The 27,989-nt window shown below is 46.7% G+C and overlaps 1 protein-coding gene across 14 annotated transcripts in view; it reads right to left on the bottom strand.

Annotated features, from left to right (window-relative positions):
- GRAMD1B (GRAM domain containing 1B) overlaps positions 1–7,117 on the bottom strand; it is a 179,252-nt gene extending 172,135 nt beyond the window's left edge. For 5 of the 14 annotated variants that reach the window (XR_014068783.1, XM_081541415.1, XM_081541413.1 and 2 more), the window contains exon 1: positions 6,405–7,117. Coding sequence is in view for 10 of the 14 variants with exons in the window: in XM_081541415.1 (XP_081397541.1) it covers positions 6,405–6,778 (374 nt within the window). In the remaining 4 variants the exon portion in view is untranslated. Of the gene's footprint in view, positions 1–4,572 lie in introns of all 14 variants that reach the window. The other 9 variants (XR_014068786.1, XR_014068785.1, XM_081541416.1 and 6 more) reach the window with 3 other exon arrangements.
- Between the last annotated feature and the right edge of the window lie 20,872 nt (positions 7,118–27,989).

The raw sequence follows: 27,989 nt of genomic DNA, 5'->3' as shown, positions 1-27,989 counted from the left end.
GATGCACTCATCAGACTGCTACCTGGAAATTGAGCTGAAACTGGAAGCAAGGCTCCCTCCAAAGGTCAGGGGAAGGGGATGAAGACTCAAGATAAATAAACCAAGGAGGGATTTCCCAGGTGGTCCAATGCCCGGGACTCCATGCTCCCAATGCAGGGGGCCCGGGTGCAAGAAAGACACAACTAAGACCCGACAGAGCCAAATAAATAAATGAATGTTTTAAAACAGATACATTAATAAATACACCAATGATGGGTAATCATTACCTGCAAACACGCATGTCAGCGAGGCTGGCATCAGACAGATAACCAGGCCCACCAGACCTGCAGAGTCAGTGAGAGGTACCTCCTGAGATCAGACGTACAGCCGGGCAGAAGGCATAACAGGGTCGCTACGTCACAGAGAAGAGGGGACAGAAATGCCAAGGGAAAGGGGTGCAAGAGGTACTTCTTAGGACGGTGTCCTGGGGAGACAGAGATGCTCTGTGTCCCCCAGAAAGACAGCCCGAAGTCAGCCAGCCACACCTACTCGCCCGCTCCTTGGCACTCTCCCGCCCCCACTCCACAGAATGACGTCAGGATGCCGTCAGAAAAGTTGTATCTCTGTCCAATTCTGACCTCTTGCTGTATTCCAGCAGGTGAGAGGGACTTTGGTGCTCAATTTGGGTTTTGGGGGGGGGTTTGTATTTAATTTATTAACTGTGCTGGGTCTTTGCTGCTCTTGGACTTAGGGATTACTGTTCATTGTGGTCCCTGGGCTCTTCAGCGCAGGCTCAGGAGTTGTGGTGCATGGGCTGAGATGTTCTGGGGCATGTGGGATCTTCCCAGACCAGGGATCGAATCTGCGTCCCCTTCGTTGGCAGGTGGATTCTTATCCACTTCGCCACCAGGGAAATCTCTCAATTTGGGTTTTAAACAATCACCACAACCAGTTATGGCCAAGGGATCTGGGGAGACATGCAGGTACTAGTTCTAAGAGCTTTGCCCATCAACTTCAGAGTTCGTTATTCACAGAGCTCGGAGGGCAACATGGCTAGCAAAAAACTGTGCCACCTTATGTCAAACAGTGGCTAAGATGACAATCCCCAGATATAACAGTAACTGCTGGAAGAGTTGTGCAAGGCTCCAGCCTCCACCTCACACTCAGTTCACACAGAACATCAAGATTTCAGTGCCTCCGATACCACTCTGCGCATGTCTCTCTCAGGTTCCAGAACCTACAATGGCTCCCCATTGAGTTGAATCCTCTCTGCAGACAAAGCACACTGTCCATAGGATCTCAATACATCTTTGTTGACTGACTGATTAATTGAAATTCAAACTCTTCAGCACACATCATAGTCTGTCAGCCCATCACATCACTACCCTCATTTTCCCACATTCCTCATCAACACCATCCCCATCTTCAAGCCAACACATCCAAATTGTCTTCACTAAGAGGCATCTGGTTCCCATTCAAAACTCAGCTCCCCATAGAAAAGATTTGTGATTGCTAGTTGGAGAAGGAAATGGCAACCCACTCCAGTATTCTTGCCTGGAGAATCCCACTGACGGCAGAGCCTGGTGGGCTACCGTCTATGGGGTTGCACAGAGTCGGACACGACTGAAGCGACTTAGCAGTCTGGAGGGGAGAGGATGGAAGACAAGGGGATTGAAGGTGATATATAAAGGGTATGGGTTTCTTTTCACGGTCATGAAAACGTTCTAAAATTGGGATGATGACTGCACATATTTATAAATAAACTAAAATATACACTGAATTGTGTACTTTAAAGCTGACTGAATTGTATGGCAAGTAGATTATGTGTGTGCCAAGTCACTTCAGTTGTGTCTGTATCTTTGCAACCACATGGACTATAGCCCTCAGGCTCCTCTGTCTATGGGATTCTCCAGGCAAGAATACTAGAGTGCGTTGCCATGCCCTCCTCCAGGGGATCTTCTCCACCCAGGGATCAAACCAGAGTCTCTTATGTCTCTTGCATTGGCAGGCAGGGTCTTTACCACTAGGATACCTGGGAAGATTATGTCTCAATAAAACCATCATACAGCAAAAAACTCAGTTCTGGACTCATCTCCTGCAGGATATTTCCCCTGACTCATGAATAAGGATACTTTCATTATAAAGAGTAGAGTAAAAGTAATCATTCACTCGTTATTAATTTATCCATCAATGAACATCTATTGATCATAACAAAAAGCCAAGTACAGTGCTAGACAGTGAAAATACAAAGATGAACCAGAAAAAATTAGACTCGGAGCTAACTTCATCGTTTTCTCTACTTCTATCTTCCCAGGGTTAAGGAAAGGAAAGAGGTCTCCTGATTATATTTTTATCTTTTTGCAGTTAAAACCCACAAGCTGGGACTTCCCTGGCCATCCAGTGGTTAAGAATCTGCCTTCCAAAGCAGGGGACGTGGGTTCAACCACTGATCGGGGAACGAAGATCCTGCATACTGCAAGAGAACTAAGCCCATGCGCTCTGGAGCCTGTGTGCTGCAACTAGAGAAGTCCAGGAGCCACAACAAAGACCCAGTGCAGCCAAAAAAAAAAAAAAATGCACAAGTTGAGGCCCTCTCAGCCCCGTGTCCTCTACCATATGGGATAGAACATCATCGAAGGCCTGAAAAGGGTCTTTTCTTTGCCATGGAGAGGTAGACCTGGGGTGCGGATCACGAAGAGGAAAGACGCCCTGTAGGGCGTGCTGTGCTCATCTCCTTATCTGAGCCAGAGCTGGGTCACTTCCCCATCAGCATCTCCGAATCCTGTAACATGTGAGGAGCCCCGGGTTGCTGCTCCAGGACACGTGGGTATATAACCTACACTCTCAAGCACACATCCCCTCCATGTGAGCCACTCACAGGAAGAGGACAATACTCCTTCCCCTTTGCACAGCAAAGGGACGTTTACAAAACATGTCCACAGATATCGCTCCTGAGACCTGCCATTAATCCACAGATAGAGAAGATGAAAGGAGTTGTGCAAGGTTCCACAGCTAAGAAAGGACAAAACTTAAATTTAAACCCAGGTCTCCTGATATGGGGCTTCCCTGGTGGCTCAGATGGTAAAGAATCTGCCTGCAATGTGGGAGACCCGGCCTTGAGCTGGGTTGGGAAGATTCCCTGGAGAAGGGAAAGGCATCCCACTTCAGTATTCTTGCCTGGAGAACCCCAAGGACAGAGGAGCCTGATGGGCTACAGTCCATGGGGTCGCAAAGAGTCAGACACGACTGAGCGACGAACACTTCACTTTCTCCTGGCATGAGATCCAACGCTCTTTGGGCCCTATTGCCTCTAAACGCTAATTCCTCCTCAGGGAACCATCCTGGCCATCTACAATCCCCCATTCACTTGACTGCTTCTTTTCTTTCCCAGAAACCTTCTTCTTTCAAGGCCTAAAACGGATGGGCCTTTGTTTTAGCCACAGTCGAGACAGATTCCAACAGGAGGCAGTTCCACAGCAGTTAAGAGTAGAGATTGGAGTCTGACAAATCTAGGTTTGAATCCAGAGATTGCCTTTTTCTACATATATACCAACATTCTTCTAACCCAACAAGTCACCATAGAAAACAACTGCCAGTTTTTAAACTATTCCTAGAAGATGAAAAACCCTTCCTGATCTAAAAGTATATTCCCCGGAACTTCCCCAGTGGTCCAGCGGCTAAGACTCCATGCTTCAAGAGGTCCGGGGTTTGAACCCTGGTCAGGGAACTGGATCCCAGAACTGGATCTTGTGACACACAAGAGTTGGGATGCTGCAACTAAAGACCCCGCATCTCACAGCAAAGATCGAGGATCCCGCACGCTGAAGCCAAGACCTGCTGCACCCAAATAAATAAAGAAATATAAGTACTTTTTAAAATAAATAAATAAAAGTTTGTTCCCTGCTCCAACAGAAATGAAGATTCCACTGAACCTTTTTTTTGGGGGGGCGGGGGCAGGCCATGCCTCAGAGCTTGGAAGATCTTAGTTCCCTGACCAGGGATCAAACCTGCGCCCTCTGCAGTGAAATCGCTGGACTGCCAGGAAATTTCTTGCACTGTACCTTCAGACAACTCTCAAAACCAAGACAGATCTTCCTAAATCTAACCAAATCCACCCTATCCTCACCCTGACTACCCATGTATGACTGTCCTCAGTACACATGGCAGAATCTCAGGGTCAAAACAGGGCCTCTTTTAGGGTCTCTCACATTTGAGGGGAAGCTGACAAACCAGGATGAACTATTTTAGTTCAAGATTAGCTCCCATCAGGCTTCCCTGGTGGCTCCGCGACACAGAATCTGCCGGCAAGGTAGGAGGCACTGGTTTGACCCCCTGATCCGGGAAGGTCCCAAATGCTGTGGAGCAACTAAGCCCATGTGCCACAACTACTGAGCCTGTGCTCTGGAGCCCAGGAGCCACAACCACTAAAGCCTACACACCCTAGAGCCTGTGCTCTGCAATGAGAAGCCCGCACACCACAACTAGAGAGTAGGCCTCTGCTCGCTGCAACTAGAGAAAAGCCCACACAGCAATGAAGATCCAGCACAGCCAAAAATAAATAAATAAATAAAATTACAATGTTTTAAAGTCCAGCCTTAATTCTTTTAAAAAGAAAAAATTTAAAAATTAGCTCCCACCATTTGTTCCATTTCCCTCCACTCTCTGGGAAAGGCAGCAGGATGATGGACAAGTACAGAAAGAACTGTTATCCTCAGGTTCCCGAAAAGCCCCAGAACACAGCTTTACATCTTCGCCTGCAGAGATAACCACATCCAGTCATTCCACCAAAAAAAAAGAGAAAGAGAGCCTGGCAGGCTGAGAACGCTCATCATCGATATAACCCGGCCCAATTTCTCAGCGTCCTCTCAAAGACACACCTCATCCTGTTCTTATGTTCGTAGGTACTGTTCCCCTTTCCTGATCTCATGTCCCTGATATCATACTCTTTCTGCTGTTTTCTACTACCTGTCTGTACGTGTCATGGTTTGAGCCTCTTCCTTCCAGAAGTCTTCCTCCTCTCTTTGCTGCACAGTCAGAACCACGTGGCATGTGTGCGTGCTCTGTTGCTAAGTCATGTCTGACTATTTGAGACCCCACAGACCGTGGTCTACCAGGCTCCTCTGGCCATGGGATTTTTCAGGCAAGAATACTGGAATGGGTTGCCCTTTCCCCCTCCAGGGGATCTTCCTGACGCAGGGATTGAACCCTTCTCTCCTGCGTCTCCTGCACTGACTGGTGGATTCTTTACCACTGCACCACCTGGGAAGCCTCCACCACATGACACATATAGTGCATGATTTCTCAAGATTCCATCTCCTCAATAACAGGGAAACTCACATGCCTTAATTTCTTACCTGAGTCTCTTCCCATCCTCCTTCTTAACTACCACATCCCCACACTCTACCCAGCACCCCCACCTCCTGCCTCTTGGCCACAGCACCATCAGCTAGTATCAGACAACTCATAAGAACATTCAATCAATACTTGTTGAATTGAAATGAATGGAATTAGACAGACTGGGAGGAGGTGTCCAGGAAAAGGTGGCCAATCGCTCAGCTGCCTCACACAAAGGCACAGACCATTGTTAAGACAGAGGGCCTTAGAGTCTGAGTGTAAATGAGTAGGGTACCAGATAACAATGAGCCAGTAAGGACAGCCCCCTGCCTTCCACCAGGCAACCCACTTGGCTCAAACCTAACTCCCTTCTTCCTCCAAGGCTGTGTGGAGCTGCTCTACCTGTCTCTTACACAAATTCTCCGCCTAGGGAAAGCTAACTTCCCAACTACTCAGACGCCATATCCACCCAGGCAAAAAGTAGCTGGCACAAACTACAATGGTGTGGACCGGGCCTAGCTGTCTAAAGATTCTCTGTGGTAGGAAACCTGACTCACTCAATGTGAATACACCTCTACACCTGGGGGGCCAGGAAAGACAACCTGGGGTGGCCAAAAATAAAATAACATTAAAATGGAGCTTAGAAACTGAAGTCTGAGTGGAGAAACCACTTGATTTCTCTTGCCTTCTACGATCTCCATCGGTGGGACTGAGAGCACCTACCTCAAAGAGGTTCTGTGGGGATTAAATGTGGAGATAGACGGTGAAGTGCGCATCCTACTGACCCGAGTTTGCTAAGGGTTCAGTAAACACTAGCTGCTATGGTTTTTACTACACACGTTGCTGTGAGGATCCGACGGGTTGGAACGCAGCGTGAAGCCCCGTGTACACGTGTACTATAAAGTCACCGGCCCCCACTTGGGCTGGGAAGATGGGTGACACGTGGGCAAGCAGTCCACTCGGGCGAAGGGCTCCTGCAATCCTCCGCGAAGTTTCCCGGATGCCCTGGGACCCCTCTTCCCCCGGCCCCGGAGGCTCTGGGGAGGCCGGAGGAGGAAAGGGGAAGAAGGCGGGGACGGGACGGCACGTACCTGCTTTCGCTGCACTCCTTCCGCTCCCTCACCCGCAGCCACTTGCGCAGAAGGAAGCGTTTTCGGCGCGGGGAAGCGCTGGGCGTAGAGCAGTTGGACCACGGGGTGTCCTCGTCGCTGGAGGGCGTGATCTCGATGGATGGCAGCTGCAGGAACTCCTTGCCGGGCGCCAAGACGCCAGGCAGGTCCCCGCTCAGCCCGGCCTCCAGGCTCGGCTCCTGCACGTTCTTGGTGCGGCGCATCTTGAAGCGCCGGCGGCGAAGCGTGGGGGTCGACGAGCTGGACCAGACCGGGCTGCCCTCGGGCACGCCCCGTGGCTCGGGCACCTGCAGGGCGGGCGGCTGCAGACTCTCCATCATGTTGGCCGCCGGCATGGGACCCGCTGCCTCCGCGCTGCCCCGGCGCCTCGCCGCCAGCCGGCCCGGCTCCCCGGCCCTCGCCCGCGGCGCCCGGCCTCTCACGTTAGGAAACGCTCGCCGCTCGAGCCGCGAGCGGAGCCAGCTCGTCCCCCGGAGCGCCGCGCGGGAGAAGGGGGCGCGGGGGCTGGCGGCGCGGCCGCCCGGATTCGAACTCGGCGGCCCGCCGCCGCCCGGCCGCCCTCTCCGGGGCTCCCCTCGCGCGCCCGCTTGTTTTCCTTCGGCGGCGCTCCCTCGCCGGCTTGCGGCGGTGCCTGAGCGGAACTCGGCGGCCCGCGCCCCCAGGGGAGGCTCGGCAAACTCTCAGTGGTTTGCTTTCGGCTGACTAGGCTGGGGAGCCGGCTTGGCGCTGCAGGGAGGCAGAGGGCGGGAGGAAGAGACAGAGGGAGGAGGAAGACGGGGAGAGAGAGAGAGGAAGCAGACGCTGGATAAAAACAAAAGAGGAGGAGCAGGGGGCGAGGAGCGGGCAAGGGGGCGGGGGTCACGTCTGTCCAGAAGGGGCGTGCGCGGGCGGCGACAGCTAGTGTAACTGTACCCGGGATCCCTGGGGAGGGACTCTACCTTCGAGTCCTGGCTGCTCCAATCAGCCTAATGAAACAGGATCACGGCCCAAACTTTCTCAAAGCGACGATTGGCCAGGCAGCCAATCGTCATTAGCCTTAACTCCCTGCTTTTTCTAGGAGGGGGAGCGGGGCGGGATGGTGGCGGGGGAGAACCCGAGGAATTCAGTCCGGAATCGCCAGGGCCACCCGGGATACAGGGTTGAGGCGGGGAAAGTAGGGGACTCTTCGGGCCGGATCTCCTCTCCTGAGAAAGGTGCTTTCTTTGAATCACTTGGGGTGAAGGTGGGGGCACAGGAAGCCCGGACACAGTCAGAGGGGGTCAGTAAGTTTCCTAGAGGCTGCTTCCAAAATGACAAGCTGAGAAGAGAGGACAGCTCTGTGGAATAAGCTGAAGACAGTAGACATGACATATGGAGGAAGGACAGACAACAGGATCTGAGACACAGGGCACAACGGGACCAGTCAGGAAAAGGGGGGTTGTCTCTACATCTTGAGTGACCTCCTCCATATCAGAGCCCCATCCCATGCACAGAATAAAATTAGAGGAAGGTGAGCAGGAAGCAAAGAGTGTCCCAGGGAATTGAGGGTACTCCCTTTACATTTCTGGGGGTTGGGTCAATTCTGCTTCCACTTGCATGGACTGGGTCACAAAACATCTATATGTCCCCAGGTCACGGAACCTAGAAAGTCTGGGTCAGTCTATAGTTCCCAAGCTATGCTGAATCCCTCGCTCTCCAGACCCAGGTTCCACCCTAAGAGACTGGCCCTAGAACTGATCCACCTTACTGAGGAGTCCTCTGTCAAGATAGAGTCTAAAGAGCCCAGCTCCTATAGCAAAGACATTAACATCCACCCTCCCTCCCAGCCCAGCCCATCTGCCTCTTCAGTAAGTCTTACATGTAAGAACCAAAGTAGAGATGTGTGTGTGTGTGCTCAGTTACTAAGTCATGTCTGACTCTGTGCAACCCCATGGATTGTAGCCCACCAGGCTCCTCTGTCCATGGGATTTCCCAGGCAAGAATACTGCAGTGGTTTGCCATTTCCTCCTCCAGGGGATCTTCCCAACCCAGGGATCGAACCCACGTCTCCTGTGTCTCCTGCATTGGCAGGTGGATTCTTTACCTCTGAGCCAGCAGGAAAGCCCCAAGTAGAGATGGGAGCTTTCAGACAGACCAGGAGAAACACAAATAATACACCTTGAAGTCCAAGATGCAGTTCACCTTGTCCTCTCTGACCTTTCTAAGAGTCTAGGAGGGAACCGATACCTTGTTTCTGTGCCAGGATGAAGGTCACAAGAGCATGTCACAAATGAGGAGATGTCCTAAAGATGAGGAGAAATCACATTCCTAAAGGCCACCAGAGCTGACTGCGAGAAAACACACCCCTTCGGTTTGTGTGACAGCTGGCCCTGGGTCCACCATGCCCTGCAGTGACACCTGGGGAGGGGAGCATGGCTCAAGGCGTCCTGACACTGCACAACCTCCCCAAGGCTGGGAATCTGGGGGAAGTACATTTTGCTCGGGATGAGAGAGACCATAGCCAAAAAAACTAGAGCCAGTTGTTCAGTCGCTAAGTTGTGTCCAACTCTTTGAGACCCGGTGGACTGCAGCATGCCAGGTTTCTCTGTCCACTGTCTCCCGGAGTTGGCTCAGGTTCATGTTCATTCAGTTGACGATGCCCTCCAACCATCTCATCCACTGTTGTTCCCTTCTCCTCCTGCCTTCAATCTTTCCCAGCATCAGGGTCTTTTCCAATTCCTGGCCAGAGCCAGGCCACCCATAAACGTCTCCCTGGAAGAGTGGCCTGTCTTGTTTCTGACTCTTTTCCACATCCGATCACGGGCTCTCTCAAGGGGGCTCAGTATCACTCTATTTTCACTCCTAGATGTGTCACGGAAAGGAGAAACCCCTTGCCATCAGGTGTCAGGCCGGGCAAGCAGCCGGACACTGCATCCGGCTCTGGGAATGCCAAGGAGGCCGGTCTGTCACTCCACTCTTCAGGCTCCGGAACTAAGCCACGGAGTTGCTCACTGCCTTGGATTTCCTCCAAGGACGAGCACTCTCCCGGGGATCTGATAACTTCTCGGTTCAAGGAACCTGCTTGTTGAGGGGCTGTTGAAGTCAGAGAGCGGGGTCTCGGGTGTTTAGGGGGCAACAGGAAGGTGGGTCACTACCATTCACCAGGAAGCCACAAAACAAAACAAGACAAGACAGAACAGGAGGGTCCACAGACAGGTGCCCAAAGATCCCACATGTACTTGGGGGAAAGGGAGATTCACCAAGAAGGGCAGCCTCCTTTGACGTTGACCAGGAGCCCTCTGAATTTAAATGTATGCCTCTTAAAAGGAAGAAAACTCAGCAGTTTCCTCTTCCCACACACCTCAGCCACTTTTCCACCCACGAGAGATTCTGGATCTAAAATCTAAACTCCTGTGAGATTTAATTTAAGCCTTGTGCCCAGCAGTCCTGGAGAATGATCATTTATGTTTCTTCTGGCCTGAGGGAAAACCTCCTCCACACTCAATCTGTGAGGGTTTCACTTGGCTGGAAAGCAGATACGTGAAGCCCTCGACCACTGCCCTGGCTCACCTCCACCTGCACTCTTGGCTTCAAGAAAAGAAAGTACTCGTCACCCAATAAAGCCCTATTTTTTTAGGTCCAGTAGTTAAGCCTTCGCCTTCCAGTGCTAGAAGTGGTCAATCCCTGGTGGGGGAGCTAGGATCTCACATGTTTTGCAGCCAAAACTACTGAAACATACAACAGAAGCAATATTGTAACGAAGTCAATAAAGACTTTAAAAATGGTCCACATCTAAAAAATAAAAATTAAAAAAAAAAAAACCTTTCTCAAAACACATCCACCAGAAACTAACACAACACTGTAAATCAACTCTGCGTGCTAAGTCACTTCAGTCATGTCCGACTTTGTGTGACCCTATGGATGGTAGCCCTCCAAGCTCCTCTATCCATGGGATTCTCCAGGCAAGAATACTGGAGTGGGTTGCCATGCCCTCCTGCAGGGGATCTTTCCGACCCAGAGATGGAACCCATGCCTCTTACGTCTCCTGCATTGGCAGGTGGGTTCTTTACCACTATCGCCACCTGGGAAGCCCCAAAATCAACTCTACTTCAATTAAAAAAAAAATTTTTTTTTAAACACATTCCTCATTCCACCACCCTCAGCTGTTTACTTGTCCCTATCAGGTAAGATGATAAATGGGACATTAGTTTGAAAATGAAATGCCCTCCAGCTACAAGTCATCATTACAGTGAAAACTCTACGCACACTGAGGGAAGAATTAAGTTTGTCCTTCTTTGGATTCTGTCCAGTGTCCTGTGTATTCTGTTTGTAGAGTAACCTTTACACTTTCATAAAGAGCTTTCATACATAATATTTTATCTCTCAGTGACCCCAGCAGATGTTATTACCTTCATTTTGTAATTTATTGAAGTGAGACACAGAAAGATATCCAAGGTCGCAGATAAAAACACAATAACTGATCCATGACAAAGCCTGAACTTGAGCCAGGGTCATCTGAAGCTAGTTAGAGGCCACCCAAATCTCATCAAATGCATCAGCTCTGGACATCAGGTCCCTTGGAAGCAACATAATTTTACCAGCCCCGATCTTAGTTGGGTATATCACTAAACAACACGAAGCCATTCAGTTCCAACCGTTATTTTACAAGTGAGGAAATGGAAATGCCAAGTTTTGAAAAACAATTTCTCAGAGGAGCTGGTGTCAGGGGGTCAGTACTAAAGAGCTTCAGTCACTGCATTTTTCTCCAAGTCCCCCACCCCACCCCACCCCTCATCACTTCTCTCCCATATTTGGCTCTCAGCTGACTCAGAGGTGCCCTCACCTCTGGCCCTCCAGACAGGTGGTGCCAAAACACCCAGGCCTCCCTTCCCCCAGCTCACAGCCAGGCCTCTGACTTTAATGAAAGGAGCTCATATTACCAAGCAACTGTTGTTTATTCTCAACTGTTCAGGCTCCCTTTTCCTGCAGACACAAGACACCCAACACCTGTCTTATTACTTTGGGAGACCCACAAACTCCAGAGTCCATTATTGAGCAGGAAACTTCCAGGAGGGAACTTGACTGAAACATAGCAGCTATGAAGCTAGATTCCTCCTGGATGCACATCCAGGTGAGTGGGAAATGGAAGGAGCAGGCCCCCACAGACCCACATCCCTCCAGCCCCAAGGATGCCAAGGGCAGGCAACCCCCAAGAGCATGTACAGGTAGGTGTGTCTCCTCCAACGCGTCTGCCACAAGACAGTCAGTCCCCGCCCTCAAGGAGAGGACACAGAATCTCTCTCCCGCACGGCATCAGAGTAGCCAGACCCAAGGGCTGGCCCATGGGGCAGAGAAAGAAGCAGGAAGTGAGCGTTCATGAAGAGGAATTTGCTGCCATCAGAGAAACTGGAAATTCTGATAGAACTGTGGATGAGGCCATGAGAGCAGTGTAATAAACTGTCTTCAGATACAAAATAAAGCACGAGTGTGACACGGAAACTCTCCTTCTGTTACCGAGCAAGCAAAAATTAGTTTAGGACCTTCCTTGTGGCTCCAGTGGCTAGGACTCTGTGCTCCCATTGCAGAGGCCCAGGTTCAGTCCCTGGGCAGGGAACTAGATCCCACACGCCACAACTAAGAGTTCACATGCCACAGTTAAAGATCCTACCGGCCAAAACTAAGAAATCAAATAAATAAATAAAAGGGGCAATGAGTTTGTGTAGCACTCAGGGTGGGAGATTCAGGTTAGATGATAAACATTTCCTGAGAGGAAGGCCAGGTAAGGGCTGGGGCAGCTTTCTCTGCACAGCTCCAAAGGTAACTGGAACCTGATTAGAGGCAGAGGCAAGGAAGAATTTTCTGGTAAAGGCGCAACCATCATGGATCTGTGGAGCCCAGATTCTTTCTCTTTTAAATAAAACCAATTCATTAATGCCTAAAACAAAGTGCATCTGAACTGATACATTTCTGACTCCAGGCATTCTGATTACTGGAAACTAAACACCTCTCTGAAACTCACAGAAAGCTGTTGTATCTTGCACCATGAAACAGAAGTACAGGGATCAATGACCAGGGTGGTGAGGGACAAGGAGCTGGCAGTAGGGACTGGGGAGACAGGTGGAATTGGAGACAGTAAGCGTCAAGCTGTCCCCTGGTGGCTTGAGTCTATTCCTTCCTCTAATCCCTACCTCATCACCCCATGCAGGAGCTCCCTACTGAAGCCATCAGTGCGGTTTCCACATTCAGTCTATGTAGTTAGAGGGGGCTGGAGGATGCTGGCTAAACACAACCTAAATAAAACCATGGTAGACCAGCCTCACCTCTGGCTTCTCCTTCTGAAGAAAAGAAAGAGCTTCAGGACTTTTCCCAAGTTTCAGTTCCCAAGGACTGTGCACTGGCAAGGCCTCTCAGCCCTGGGAAATGCACAAGGTTGACGGCGTGCTTCCACCAGCCTTCGTGGGAGTCAGGGTGAGCAATGACGTCACCCCAGGAGGACTGTCACCAGATAAGCCTCCCGGGTTTAACTGCTCATCAAAAGACTTAGGAGTCAAACCAGACTCTTTTGCACAACACTTGGCTGACCCTGTTTTTTCAGACAGGCATCATCACTTGTCCTCTAAATTTTCCAAGGACATTGGGGCTGGAAAAGACTTCCTGTGGTCACTCCACCCATCCATTCCAGGGGAGGCAGCCGGCCTGCTTTGGGTGGTCTGCTGCTTTCCTCAGAAGGGTCCTCAAATACTGTGGGCGCTGTAAACTAGTGACGTGTGCACAGGCTCACATGGCTGCTCTCTGCTCTTCTAAGCCCTTCCCCCACTTAGCAGCCATTAGATTGGGGGTGAGTTATTTAATTTCTGTGTCTCTGTTTCCTATCAAAAAAAAAAAAAAATCAAGATAATTAACAATGTCTCCATCCTACAGCTGTGGTGAGCCTCTGAACAGCGTAGGGCGCTTAGAATAGTGCTTGGCACATAGTAAGCATGCTATAAATGTCGGCCTTTTTGTACCTAATTAAGTCTCTGTTATAAGACCTGTATTAGGAAACATGACTACTCCTGTTGATTTTCCATTCAGTTTAATTCTAAGAGTCCTTGTTAAGCTAGAGAACCACATGAGGTTCCTTGGTAAGCCCTGGGGAGACAGCAAGACAAGGAGGACGAAGTGTGTGCATTGGAGCATACAGCCTAGCAAGGCAGAATTAATGAAGTGCAAAATATAAGTGCAAACAGGTGTGAGCCGAAAATCAATTTTAACGAGAGGGAAAAAGGTGGTCTAGGCAAGCTCCATGGAGGCACTAAGTACTTAAGTTAAGACTTAAAGTATGAATTTCACTAGAAAAGATGAATGGAGCACTCTGGAATAAAGGAAGTGTTTGAGTAAGGGAACTGAAAAGAAGAAGAAGAAGAAAACCCATGGGGAGTTTTGGAAAATAGAGAAGTCAGGGCTTATGGAAGGACACATAGAGGAGGTAAGGCAGGACAAACAAGGGGGTCAGATTGGTGAGTATTTAAAGTTTAGTTCTATTCTTCATTTTTTAAAGATACTTATTTATTTATTTGGCTGTGTCAGGTCTTAGTTGTGGTGTTCGGGTTCTCTAGCTGTGGAGTGGGGGCTTAGTTTCCCCATGGCATGTGGGATCTTCGTTCCCCGACCAGAGATGGAATCCATGTCCCCTGCATTGCAAGGCAGATTCTCAACCACTGGGTCACTGGGGAAGTCCCTAGTTCTATTTTTTAAACAAAGGGATGCTATTCAGGTTTTGCTGGGGTTTTTTTTTGGGGGGGGTGACATTATGGACCTGTGTTTGAGGAACAGCAATTCTGGTGACAGTGTGAAATACATATTGGAGAAGCAAAAGATGGGAACACAGAGGCTAATTCAGAGACTGTCATTCAATCAGTCTGTATTTTTGGAGTATCGACTACATGCATGCATGGCAAATACTGCAGGTAAGAGATGGAGAAAATCTGAAACAGGCTGGGAGAAAAATGTAGAATGAGAGAAGATGGGCAAGGAAAAGAAGAGTTCTACAAAGATTTATTCAGAGACGTAGATTGGAAGAAAACCATGACTGCAGGATGAATCAGAAGTCAAGAAAGGGAAGGAGCCAGAGTTTGTTGAATGACTACTACAAGCCCGGCACCAGGTTAAGTGCTTCACACACAAAATCCCATTCGACCCTCCCAACCACCCCGAGAAACAGACATCAAAAGCTCCATGTTAGGAGGAGGAGAGATTTTAAAAGGTGCCTGACTTGCCCAAGTTCATACAGGGAACAAATGGAAGAGGAGCACAAATTTAAACCAGGGTCTCTGTGCTTTAAAACTCATGCTCTTTCAATTATACCACATTTCAGAAAGGTAAGTGATGCCAAATGCCTTCACAAAATCAGGCAGGAGGAATACGGAGAGAATCCCATTAGATTTTGTAATGGGTTGTTGGTGTTCTCTGTAGGAACAGTGGTGGTGAGGGCAGGAGATGAAACGTGACCGCTACAGGTGGTAGAGTGTGGAGTGAGGCTGCAAAATGAGACCACGAGTCCCAGAAAACAGGCAGTGAGAGGAGTGTCTTTCATTCCTATTCATTTTAAATAGTTATTGAGCATTTTCTATGTGTTCAAGTCTCTTCTAAGGATCTGGAATTAGACTGGGGAAAATTGTGTGTGTGTGTGTGTGTGTGTGTGTGTTATTGTTGGTAGATGTTATGTTTCAGAGGAACAAAATGTGACTGTATGATTATGCCATTTAAAATGGAGTTCTGCCTATATTTAAGAAACTGAAGCTTGGGGGTGTACCTAGTAATCTAACAAATCAATCAAAAAGTATTTAATATGCCCAGATTCTAAGTATTCCATAATACTGGGTACTGTGAAATGGTTCTGAAAAGTTTCTGTAACACTATTCATTTATTCCTCAAAATAATTCTTGAATGTTTATCAAAGATGACCCTGGTTTCTAATCTTGAGGTGGCAGTGTGGGGAGAGCAGAGAACCAATCTAAAAACTACAGTTTAGTAAGAAAACCTACTTTGATAGAGGCATGTATCAAACGCAGTGCGAGCCCAGAGGAGACAAAGCTTGATCCAGAAAGAACTTCATGAAGGAGACAGTATCTACCCAAGGTAGAAGGTTAGCAGAGGAGTTTTCTAACTACACCGGGGCAGGGGCGGGGGCATGCTTCCAGGCAGAAGGACCACCTACACAAAGGCACAGAGGTATAAAAGAGAGCAGGATATATTCTTGGAATCACACAAAGAACAGTCTGGATCATAATGTTAAGTGATGGATGAGAGCAAGAGATTACATCTACTATAAATTTTCCTTCTTGCCCATTTAAACACAGATTAATTGAGCACACTATGTTCTAAGTGCTGGAAAACGGGGTGGGGGAATTTGGGTATGCACATAACCAAGTCTGTGCCCTGGAGGAGTTTACATCCAGGTGATTACAAAATTCCAGAATGATGGAACAGAGATTTCAAAGATCTGACCCAACCATCACTCTACCCCCACTGTTCATTCTGGTTTAGAGATTAGAGAAGGAGGCACAGGGAGGTTACAGACAGTTACTAAAGTTGTACAGCAGGCAGGTGAAGTTTCACAGGTGATAAAAGGCTTTGCATGCAAAGGCCAAGACAAAGACTTGGAGGGTGAATTCACTCAAAGAGAAGGGCCCCAGAGGTCTAGGAAACAATCCAGTTCAAGCTAAAGGAACCACCTAAGGCTTTTATTTCCAACAGGAACTTGGCAGTTTCACCTCCCTTACATCACAAAATTAGCCCCCTATTACAGACAAACCTGTATCCCATGGACAGAGCCTGGCGGGCTACAGTCCCTCCAGTTGCAAACCAGTCAGACATGACTTAGTGACTAAACAATAACAATAAACCCAGATCCAGAGCAGTAGAGATGTTAGAGCAGCTCATGTGTGCTCCATTGCTCTGTCATGTCTGACTCTTTGTGACCCCATGGGCTGTAGCCCACCAGGCTCCTCTCTGTCCATGGGATTCTCCAGGCAAGATACTAGAGTGGGTTGCCATTTCCTTCTCCAAGGGATCTTCCTGACCCAGGGATGGAACCAACGTCTCCTGCATTGACAGGTGGGTTCTTTCCCACTGAGCCACTTGGGAAGCCCAGATATTAGAGCTGCTGCTGCTGCTGCTGCTAAGTCGCTTCAGTCGTGTCCGACTCTGTGCGACCCCATAGACGGCAGCCCACCAGGCTCCACCGTCCCTGGGATTCTCCAGGCAAGAATACTGGAGTGGGTTGCCATTTCCTTCTCCAGTGCGTGAAAGGGAAAAGTGAAAGTGAAGTCGCTCAGTCGTGTCCAACTCTTAGCGACCCCATGGACTGCAGCCTACCAGGCTCCTCCGTCCATGGGATTTTCCAGGCAAGAGTACTGGAGTGGGGTGCCATTGCCTTCTCCGAGATATTAGAGCAGTGGGCTCCAAATCGCTTCCAGGGTTAAGCAGAACCATGGTAACTTTTCATGTTGGGGTATGATGCTGAAACTGTAAAAACTGCCCAGTTTGTTCTGATGGGACATAATGGCGTGTTTGCCAAGCATGACGGAGATACTAGCCTGTACATACCACTTTAAACAAAAAATTGAATTATTTTGTTGTGACACAGGAAGGCTTTTCAGCCATGGCTCCTGTAATCCAAGTACATAGAGATAGCCATTCCCACTGCAGCCCAAGTCGTTTACCCTTCTGCAAGGAGGGAGCAAGTGTAAACAATTCATTCCTGTAAAATTCTGCATTTAGTGGGAGCTGTTGCCTTGAAATGAAAGTCACACTTTCCAGTGTTCCCACTTTTCATGAATGGCCCACCAGCCTGGACCCTGGCTGTACTCTGCCCCCAACTGCCCCCTGGTGGCAATTCCGTTGCTCACATTCCCCCCACTCCCGTTCTAGGAGCTGAGATGCTGGACCACTGCCCTTCCAATTCACCTCAATTCAGTGACTGCACAGTATTTTAAACACCCTGAAATTGGAATTGGAGAACTGGTTATGCTGGGTAATCTCTGAAGTCTGTCACAGTATATGAACTGAAAAGGTTTACTTCACCTTATGTAATCCTGGTATATGAAAACACAGATTTTAAAAACATATGAGTTGGGGCAACTCCCAACTAGTTGGGGCAACTAGTTGGACTAGTTAGGTTATGTCCAATTAGGTTAGGACTCCAGACTTTCACTTCCCAGGGCTCAGGTTCAATCCCTGGTTGGGGAACTAAGATCCCTCATAAGCTGCATGGCACAGTCAAATATATATATATATATATATATATATATATATATATATATGAGTTGGAATGATCGTCACTTAATAAAATCATTTGTTTTACCAAAAGAATTCATTAAAATAGACTGTTTCCTTATGGGTAAGAACATTTTTATCCTTAAATTAAGTGACTTGAATAAGGCACATTCAACAAGGAAACCTCCCGTTGAATATCGGTGTCCACATGAACATAAAACATCACTGAATGCTGAGTGACCTCATTTCTTTATATTTCTAGGAAAAGAAAGAGCTCCATTTCTCATAACCTCAACCACGCCCATGATGTAAGTTAGTACTTTGAGAAGACATATTAATTCTGTCTGACAGTTGGAAAGTTTTATGAGCAATAGACCTTCCTTAGGCAATAGAACTATAAGCCTGAAAGAAACATCAGATACGCAGTCCAATCTCATTAAATATCTGGTCCATTCTTCCTCTGCCCTGTCCCACCCAGGGTCACAGATGAGAAACTAAGGCATTGGTAAGATCAACCCTGGGCCAAGGTCATATAGCTGAAACGGAAATTGCTTTCTGTAAGTCAAATATCTTTTGGTCAAATTCTACCTTAATTGCTTTCAGTGTTATTCTGGAGGTCGTATTTTGACCTCAAAGAATAATTAAAATACAAACGGTACTAAGGAGTCCAAACACTCATTCTGCTTTTGTCCACACACATTCCGTGTGCATCTAATTCTCTCATAAGCCCACAGAGAGCAAGAAGTTAAACACAAATACCTCGCTAGAACTGATCCCAACACATGAATGATCAGATTTGCACAAAAGACATAACAATGTTTATTTACTTTTGGAAAAGCCTTTATGCTTTACACAAATAGAATCCCTTTAGGTGGGAAATTCCCCTCATGCATTTTAAATATTACTTGATGTATACACAACTTTGCAACAACACTACTACTTAATAAAAGTATCTGTGTAAGTAATCAATGTACACGCTCATATCCTTTCATTTCAAAGCAAATATATGATAACAATGGCTTGAACCATATGAAAAACCTGTTTCAGCTGAGCGTAGATTAGAAATGTTCCAATGTCCTAAAAATTTGAAAACTGATCTAAAACTTCTTGAGCCAGGCACTCTGTTTTCTCAATTAAGCCTCACAAAAATCCTGAGGTTGTGCCAATTTCCCCATTTTAGAGATGTGGAAAACGAAGCCCAGAGAAATTAACTTTAGGTATTAAGCTATGATTCAAACCCAAGTATTTTGAATCCCAAACCAATGTTTTCTCCACTCCTCTGTATTACTCTATTTCAACTTCCTGTAAAAAATATACTTTCAGCCACTATTCAAACTGGTTCTCTCTGCCATTTTTTGTGATGGCTTTCATTTGACTTGCAATTTGATAAATAAGCTGATATTTGGGGTTGACATTCTGCAAACTGAGACACTCTGCTTTCCTAACTCAGTCAGTTTCTATTTGTTCCCTACCTAAAACACACCACAAAGCTAATACCAATTTCCTTGGGTCTTCCTACTGAATTCTAAATATTTTAAAAAGGGACTCTCTCCCCAGTATTTGGCAGAACCCTCTTTGCTAGAAGTGCTTGCAAGAAATACTTTTCTTTGGCATGTTCAGGCCCCCTAAGCAGATTCTCATTTGCAGCGAATGATGTCCTAATTCCTAATTGGTACCCAAGTGTCTCTAACATCCCTTACCTGTTACGAAGTCCACCTGTAGATCACAGGTGGGTCAGCAGGGCTCTACAGGTGCCTGGAGGCGTCCATCACTGAGACCTGTCCACCCAACGCTCTAAACGGGCCTGCACTCAACAGCTCCAGGCTCCACTAAGTTAGTTTGCTTAAAGTGAGGCTGGCCACCGCCTGCTGAAATGGTAGCTTAGCAAACACCAAAGCCTTTTAAAAGCAAGTTCTCTGTGATCTTCGTGTTCTAATTTAGCTCCCAAAGGTAGATCTAATGTGTTTTCAGGACTTTGGAAGGCAATGGTTTCAATCTTGTCAGCCAGGGCAAAGTTTAGGTTCTTGAAGGCTGGCTCACATGATCTCGTTCTGCGCAAGTTCATCCTTGGACCTTGGAACCAAGACAGGAGGTTTCATCCCCGCCAAAATAAAATCTCCCCAGCTTAACCAAAGAACAACCAGTCAGCACTCATGGTCCCACTGTCCTACAGGAAGGATCCCACCAGGATACTGAGAACCTAGTTTCCTTCCCTGCCTCTTTCTCACTCTCCCCTTTTCTTTCTTCCTTCTCTCTGTCCTTCTCTCTCTTTCTGTGTCTCTCTTTTGCGCACACACACACACACACACGAGCAATTCTTCCCACTTCCTTAAGTAACCAGATACTGGTCAACCAAAAACAAACGATGTGAGAGGTTCTGAGGTTCTGGAAAAAGCCCATACATGTTCTTCTAATTGTTCTTTTATGACTTCTTCTCCTCTTCTTTTCTGAGAATGTCCTCCACACTCATTTAAATCAACCCTTACTTGTATATGGGCTTCCCTTATGGCTCAGCTGGTAAAGAATCTGCCTGCAATGCGGGAGACCTGGGTTCGATCCCTGGGTTGGGAAGACACCCTGGAAAAGGGAAAGGCTACCCACTCCAGTATTCTGGCCTGGAGAATTCCATGGACTACAGTCCATGGGGTCACAAAGAGTCAGACACAATTAAGTGACCTTCACTTCACTTACTTGTATATACATATATATATATATATATATATGTATGTGTGTGTATATATATATATATAAACCCTTGGTGCACTTTACCCACACTGTTTTGCAACACCTCTTTTTCCACCCTGTGTCATAATTACTGGCATGCATTTCCCACATCCCACAGTCCCTCAGGCTGTATCATCATCAAGGCAAGATTTCTGCCCTGTTCATCTCTGTCATCCTGTTACGGAGCTCACTGCTCCACACCGTATATCTGTTTAGTGAATGTCCGAGAGTGAAGGGATGGTAGGTGGGGCAGTGATGGGGGTGTAGGGGGAGTGGTCTGAAGAGGCACCCAGTTAGCTTCCCACACATGCTCTCTGGGGGTTGCCTGCCCTTCTAGAGAAATGGAGGCTGAAGAACAGGGTCCGTTGCAGCCCTGCAGTGTCCCTTGCAGCCCTGCAGTGTCCCTCGGGACAGCTCTGATCATGGTCATTCCTTCCCTGAGATCATCACTACACTCAGCCCAAATCACATAAGAGGTCTCAGGAGACGTTACCTGGGAGGATAACACTCTCCACCCAGAACATTCATTCGTGATTAACTAAAAGCTAAGGGTGTTTGGACCTTGCATCTCTGGAGAGCCTTTAAAGGAAGGAACCAGAATGCATTTGGAAACAGCTGCTTCACTTTCACTTTTCACTTTCATACATTAGAGAAGGAAATGGCAACCCACTCCAGTGTTCTTGCCTGGAGAATCCCAAGGACGGGGGAGCCTGGCGGGCTGCCGTCTATGAGGTCGCACAGAGTCGGACACGATTGAAGTGACTTAGCAGCAGCAGCAGCTTACCTATCAACTCTTAAGAAAACACCCTGAAATGGAGTTTAATCAGTTCTCCCTCAGTGACTGGTGAGGGCCTCAGTTTAATCATTCCTGCAAGAAAGGAGTTCATCCTACTCTCTTCCAAAGATCTGTGGACAGGCCAGCTTCCCCATATGGGAAGCCCAGGCCCTCCTGAGCTCTGGAGCTGCCCTGCGCTCCAGAAAATAACCATCCTCTGCCATGGTTTCCTGTCCAAAGGATGTCTGCCCATCTTGATTATAAGGCCAACGTTAAGTCACAATTTAATTCCCCTTAAATGACTTCCCCTCAAATGACTACTCATTCCGTTTGAGTTGCAAATTGGAAAAAATACTTGGAAGAAACCAACCCCCACATTTTATAGATAAGGAACTTGGTTCAAGAAGTGCCTTTCTCTGTTGGCTGCCTTTGATAGCCTGTTTGTTGTGGTATAAAAATGAATTTAACCTATTAATTACTGAGCAGGTGAGTCCAGAAACACAGTAACACGTATTCTGTAAAATATATATATATATAAACTTTATTTTAAGAACAGTTTTAGATTTACAGAAGTTATCACATGCTTGTAAATGCTAAACTACTTCATCCTTCCTGTTACTGTTTTACTAACAGTGCTCTCTACAGCACATTGTCAAAATAGCTTGTTTTCCATTTTACGGGCACAAAGCACCTTATACGGGTAAAGGTTTGGCCCAGGTTCCAGGAACAATTTGCCTGTTTTCTGAGGGGGAAATGAGCAATTATGTACAAAGAGCAATTTATGTACACAGGTTGTGTGCTGAATGTGGGGAGGGAATTTTATTTAATTGTATCAATCCAAACACAATCACAGTAAGGCTAGCTAATATTTACTGCATACTTACTATAAATCAGGCATGATCTCAATTAATCACCCCAGTGAGGAAGTTGTTATCCCCATTTTCAAATAGAAAAATGAGGCTTGGAAAGGTCGTGTAAAAGATACACAGGGACTTCCCTTGTGGCCCAGTGGTTAAGAATCTGCCTGCCAATGCAGGGGACATGGGTTTCACCCCTGGGCCAGGAAGATCCCACATGCCTCGGAGCAACTAAGCCAGAGAGCTGGATCTACTGAAGCCCACACACCCGTGCTCTGCCAGCACAAGAGAAGCCACCTCGATGAGAAGCCTGCACATCGCATCTAGAGAGTAGTCCCTATTCACTGGCAACGAGAGAAAACCCTCGTGCAGCGGGGAGCTAGAGCTGTCAAAAATGAAAAAAAAAAAAAAAAGACACACAGCTAATCAGCAGCTGGACTGGGTTCAAACTGCCAAACTGAAACCAAGCACGACTGTGTGGGACTCCTGGGTACAGAAGCCCTTCTATGCCCCTCCTTTCTTATTCGTAGGAAACAGACTCCAACTTCCATGACCTTCCCTGAGTTCCAAAGGGCAGATTCAACAGTTGCTAATCAGGGAAAGGGGGGGTGGGGTGATGCAGAGACAAGTGGGGAAACCATCCGAGGGCAGGCCCCGCACACATCCTGATTCTTTTTTTGTTTGTTTTCAGTGCCTAAGTGACACTGATTTTTTTTAAATTTATTGGGGTATAGTGGCTTCACAACACTGTGCTAGTTTCTGCGGGACAGCGAAGCAAATCAGCCAGCCATACGTATACACACATCTCCTCCCTTCTGGATTTCCCTCCCACCTTATCCCCACAGAGCACTGAGTCGAGTTTCTCGAGCTACAAGGCAGGCCTGCACTAGTTCTCTCTTCCATGCATAGCAGTGTATACGGGTCAGTCCCAATCTCCCAATTCATTCCTCCCTGCCTTTGCCTGCTTGATGTCCATACATTTGTTCTCTATGTCTGTGTTTCCTCTATTTCTATTCACACTTTATTAGCAACTCCACCCTTGAACCATTGCTATAAAACTCCTTGCCGAATCAAACCCAGGGTTGGAACGCACAGTTTCTGAGGGGCAGCAGCCCACCGTATCCCCCTCTGCCTGACAAAGCAATAAAGCTATTCTTTCCTACCTCACCCAAAACACTGTTTCAGAGATTCGATTCGGTACCGGTGCACAAAGGCCAAGTTTTTGGCATCATGATCTGATGTCAGAGTTTGTGCTCTCCCGTGGTTAGCTCTGTCTCTCCTCTGTTGTGGAATGATCTCCATCTTCAGTGTCAGCATCTTGGTTCTAAATTGGTACCCGATTTGATAACTCATTCATAAGCCTATACTACACAATTATGGCACCTGCCTTGTAAAAATATGCATTTTTAATATCCATCACATGACCTGTTTGAGATAAATGTCAAATATTGGTATGTGCAGACATGAATTCCCAAAGCTGGCAGATATATCTGCATATCCTTGACAATTACAGCATACTTTCCAGTTATATTAAGCTTCTAATACTCGGACTTGCCTGGTGGTCCAATGGTTAAGAATCTGCCTGTCAATGCAGGGGACACAGGTTCTATCCTGGTCTAGGAAGATTCCACATGCCACAGGGAAACTACCAAAGCCTGAGCACCTAGAGCCCTCAACCCACAACAAGAAAAGCCACTGCAACGAGAAGACCATGCACGGTGACAGTAGCCTCCGCTCACAGCAACTAGAGAAAGCCTGCGTGCAACAATGAAGACCCAGCACAGCCAATAAATCAATAAATTAAAAAAAGAAAAAAAACTTACAATACTCCCTGATTTCCTCATGCATCGTTGACAGTATGATCTAACAGTTGAGTGCAAGGGTCCTGGAATTAGAATGGCTGGGTTCAAAGTTTGGATCCACCATTTATTAACAAGTTTTAACTAATGTCTCAGTGCCTTGGTTAGCCCTCGTGAAAGATCAGACTGTTAACAACAGCGCCTATATTACAGGCTTGTGGTAGCAGATCAACAAGGTTATACACATTAAGCACTTGGCACAGTCCCTAATACACAGTAAATGCTAAGAGAAGTCCAAGGATGTATCAGTTTTGCACCTGCAATTGTGTGTATAAGCATTGATACTAATCACTAATGTAATAAAGTGCACTGAGCATCAAGGGGTATCTGGTTGCGCAAACTCACCATGGAGCCTGATAAAAATCCACTTCACACAGTGCTACACAGGCTGCATGTATGAAATCCACTTGTCATTTGAGCAGCTCCCAACTTACAAAAAAAAGACATGAACAAAGATGAAGTCAACTTAATAGCTTAAAATACAGGTCTGTTTCTCTTAAGGCCTGTAGAGAAGGGGAGGGGGTGGAAAATGGTAACAGTTGGTACAACTATGATCACGATCATTACTATTATCACTAGTATGAACAGAACTCCCAGCTTCCAGCATCTCAGATTTCTGTGCTTGCCTTTTCTAAGGGAACTAGAGAATGCTTGATTGCTTCCTTACAATGGGAATGGTTTTACCCTTTCAATTACCATCTCCATCACACTCCACAGAAGTTAAAAGACGGCATTTGGGTCTTCTATTCAAGCGAGTGATCTTTCTATCCTTTTCATTACAGGCGAGACAACTGGTAAAGCTAATGCGATGTACTGTAACTAAAGCCTTGAAAACGCCCGAAGCATGACAATTTTAATCCACTTTGAAGGCTAATTGTTCAGAATGTGAGGCTTTATATTGAGCAATATGTTAGAGCAAAATTAGCTGCAGGGGGAAATCCTCTTTGAATCAAAGTGAAACCATTTATATTTATTTCTAAAACTTAGAAGAGTCTGATGACAGAGAAAAAAACCCAAGCAAACGTCAACAGTAAGATACTAATTTAACTGTTGGCTGGGCTACAGCAATGGCAGCTGTGTGAATTCTGCACAAAGTCCATATATCTGTGCCTGATATGTGGAACCTTTATGGGCATCACGGAGCCAACAATTATCAGGGACTCAATAGAAAACATTTAAGTCTCAAAGTCTACTGTTTTACCAAAAACGCAAAATGGCAAAAGTCAGTAATTAAATGGTGACTAACAAGAAAGGACTTTCTCGGACTTCCCTGCAGGCTCAGTGGATAAGAGTTTACCTGCTAATGTAGGGAACATGGGTTCGATCCCTGGTCCGGGGAGATTCCACATGCTGAGGAGCAACTAAGCCCGTGCACCCCAACTACTGAGCCCACGTGCTGCAACTACTGAAGCCCATGTGCCTAGAGCCCGTGCTCAGCAACAAGACAAGCCACCGCAACGAGAAGCCTGCACACCACAGCAAAGAGCAGCCCCCACTTCCGCAACTAGAGAAAGTTCTTGAAAAACAACAAAGACCCAGCACAGCAGGAAAAAAAAAAAAAAAGCTGAAAAAAAAGAAGGTCTCTTTGCTCATCATGCAGGTTCTCAGCTCCTCAAAGAGGAACCAGCAGAGAGGGAGCCCCAAGTTTCCCCTCTGATCTCTCCTCACTGGAACATTCCATTCATTCTTGAAGTTTAAAGGACAAAATGGGATGTGCAAATGACTCCTGAGCACTTGTGGAAGCTTTCCAATGCCCCTCCACCCCATAATTACATATTCCTCATGTTGGTGGATCAGTTCTCCATTCCAGACAGGTTCCTCCAGCACAGCCACTAGTTCGATGAGGGAGAGGAAGGAAAGGTCACAGCAGAGTGCCCCATAGCTCTCATTTTGACAGGATATGATTTGCTGCATTTCTCAACGATAGAAAGGAGTGATACCGGACAAAGAAGTGGGACCAATCTCCTTTACTGGTTAGGAGGTCAGGAAACCACGTGTGCCCCACCTTCCAGTAAAAGTGAGAGCCCTGACCCTTAAGTGAACTCAGGGCACAGTGTGATATAATCAATGCTCTTTTCCAGGCAGATAATACTCAAACTTAAGAGGGATTCTGTCTAAAAACATACTTCTAAGGTGAAAAAGAGAATCTAAAAAAGAGTAGACATACATGTATGTATAACTGACTCACTTTGCTCTACAGCACAAACTAACACAGCACTGTAAATAGACTATACGCCAATAAAAATTAATTTAAAAAAAAAAAGGTAAGAAAGAGAGTAGATACCGGTCTTAGCTTAGAAAATGAAGTCAGGGACATCCCTGGTGGTCCAGTGGTTAAGACTCCATGTTCCCAATACAAAGGATGAGGGTTCAATCCCTGGTCGGGAAACTAAGATCTCACGTGCTACATGGTGCGCCAAAAAAAAAAAAAAAAAAACAAGTCAGACAAGTTATGGGGAAAAATAGTACACTTAGGGAGTGGGGCTTTATCTAATAGCACCAAGATTTTGTAAAGTAACATGGAAAAACAGAGGTAAGAGCCATCAGCTATTAATATTTCCGCATCTAGGAGTTTTGTGATTTGGAAGAATCAGGTTTAGGAGTCAGGGAGACTTGAATATAAAGAGGCTTGAATTTCTGCTGGTCTTAAGAGTCGCAGATGGAGCATCTCAGGAACATCTGGGTACAGTTGATTTTCTTCTAGAATATTTGTTTCTGCTCTGTGTCAGTAGGAGGCTGGAGTAAAGAAGTCTTCTCCCAGACCCTCGCCTTCCTCCATTACTCCATCCTGACACCCTCACTCCCCTTTTCCTCCTCCATTTCTTTCTTTTCTCCATTTCTCAGTAAGACTTCTCCCCCTGCCTTTTTGCCCATTTCTGCCTCTGCTCCTATAAACTCCTTTTCTCCTTGTCCTCGAAGTTCCCTAACGGTCTGGTCCCTGTCTTCATAATCACCACCTTCCGCCTGCCCATTGGCCTCCCTGAGTTTATTAGAATCAGAAATGTCTGGTGGGCAGTGGACATGGAGAACCCACTTCTAAAATCCCATCCTGAGATTCAATAATTTTAACTCCACCATGGCTTGAAACTAATTGGAACCCAGTAAGGCTAAGTCACATGCCTGTTATTGACCTCGAAATACAGCTAACCTTTAAAGAAAGAAGACTGTACACGCCCTAAAAGTCTGTTGTGAGTTTTGCTGCTGTTATTAATTTGTTTCTGGTGAACAACATTTTCAGGCACCTAAGTCACCAACTTTTTTTTTCCATTTTAGCTTTTCATTTTATATTGGAGTAAAGCCAATTAACCATGCTGTGGTAGTTTCAGGTGGACAGCAAAGGGATTCAGTCATACATATAATGTATATATACAAATACATTCTCCCCCAAACTCCCCTGCCATCCAAGCTGCCACAAACATTGAGCAAAGCTCCCAGTAAGTCACTAACTCTCAAGGCAGAAATAAGGCCCATTTCTCACAAGTAGATATTTACAGGAAGTCATGTGAACTGCAGGCAAAGGTCCTAGAGTTTCAAGCCAGCAGGTAATTAGGCTGTGTTATGGTAACTCAGCACAAGAGGCTGGACAAAGGGCGTATTCTAAAAATCAAAGAAAATAAACAATTGACCGTCTCAGAAACTCCCGTTTGGATGTCAGGGCAAGAAAGGACAGGCCAAATAGATGTAATCAGAAGGGCCTCAGAGGTTCACAGGTGTCAAGGGCACAAGACGGGACATTTCTGAGATCAGAAAAGACCCTGAGAGATGGCCACCAAAATAAAAACTCACGTCTCTATAGCCCTTTGTAAGTGAAACACTTCTACACAAATGAGCAATATGATTTTTACAACCCCCCAATAAAGGAAGTAAAATAGGCATACTGTTACTTAATAGACGAGAGAGCAGGATCAGAGAAATTATGGGACTTGTGTGAGCCCTACAGTAAGAGTCAAAGGTGCAATTTTCAGGCAGGTGTGCCCCGTCCAAATTACCATAATTATGGAAAGTGCTCACCTGGCAGTTAGGTGGTAAGACAATGACATGTTGGGTCTTCTTAATTCCCCTTCCAAGGTCTGTTCACTACCTAAAAACGCCTAGGTTATCAAATTATGTAATC

This window comes from Giraffa tippelskirchi, chromosome 11 (genome assembly GCF_054371585.1).
Source record: "Giraffa tippelskirchi isolate mGirTip1 chromosome 11, T2T-mGirTip1v1.2.pri, whole genome shotgun sequence".
Taxonomy (NCBI): Eukaryota; Metazoa; Chordata; class Mammalia; order Artiodactyla; family Giraffidae; genus Giraffa; species Giraffa tippelskirchi.
Note: the sequence above shows the minus strand (reverse complement) of the source record. Positions and strands in the feature narration are given on the sequence as shown.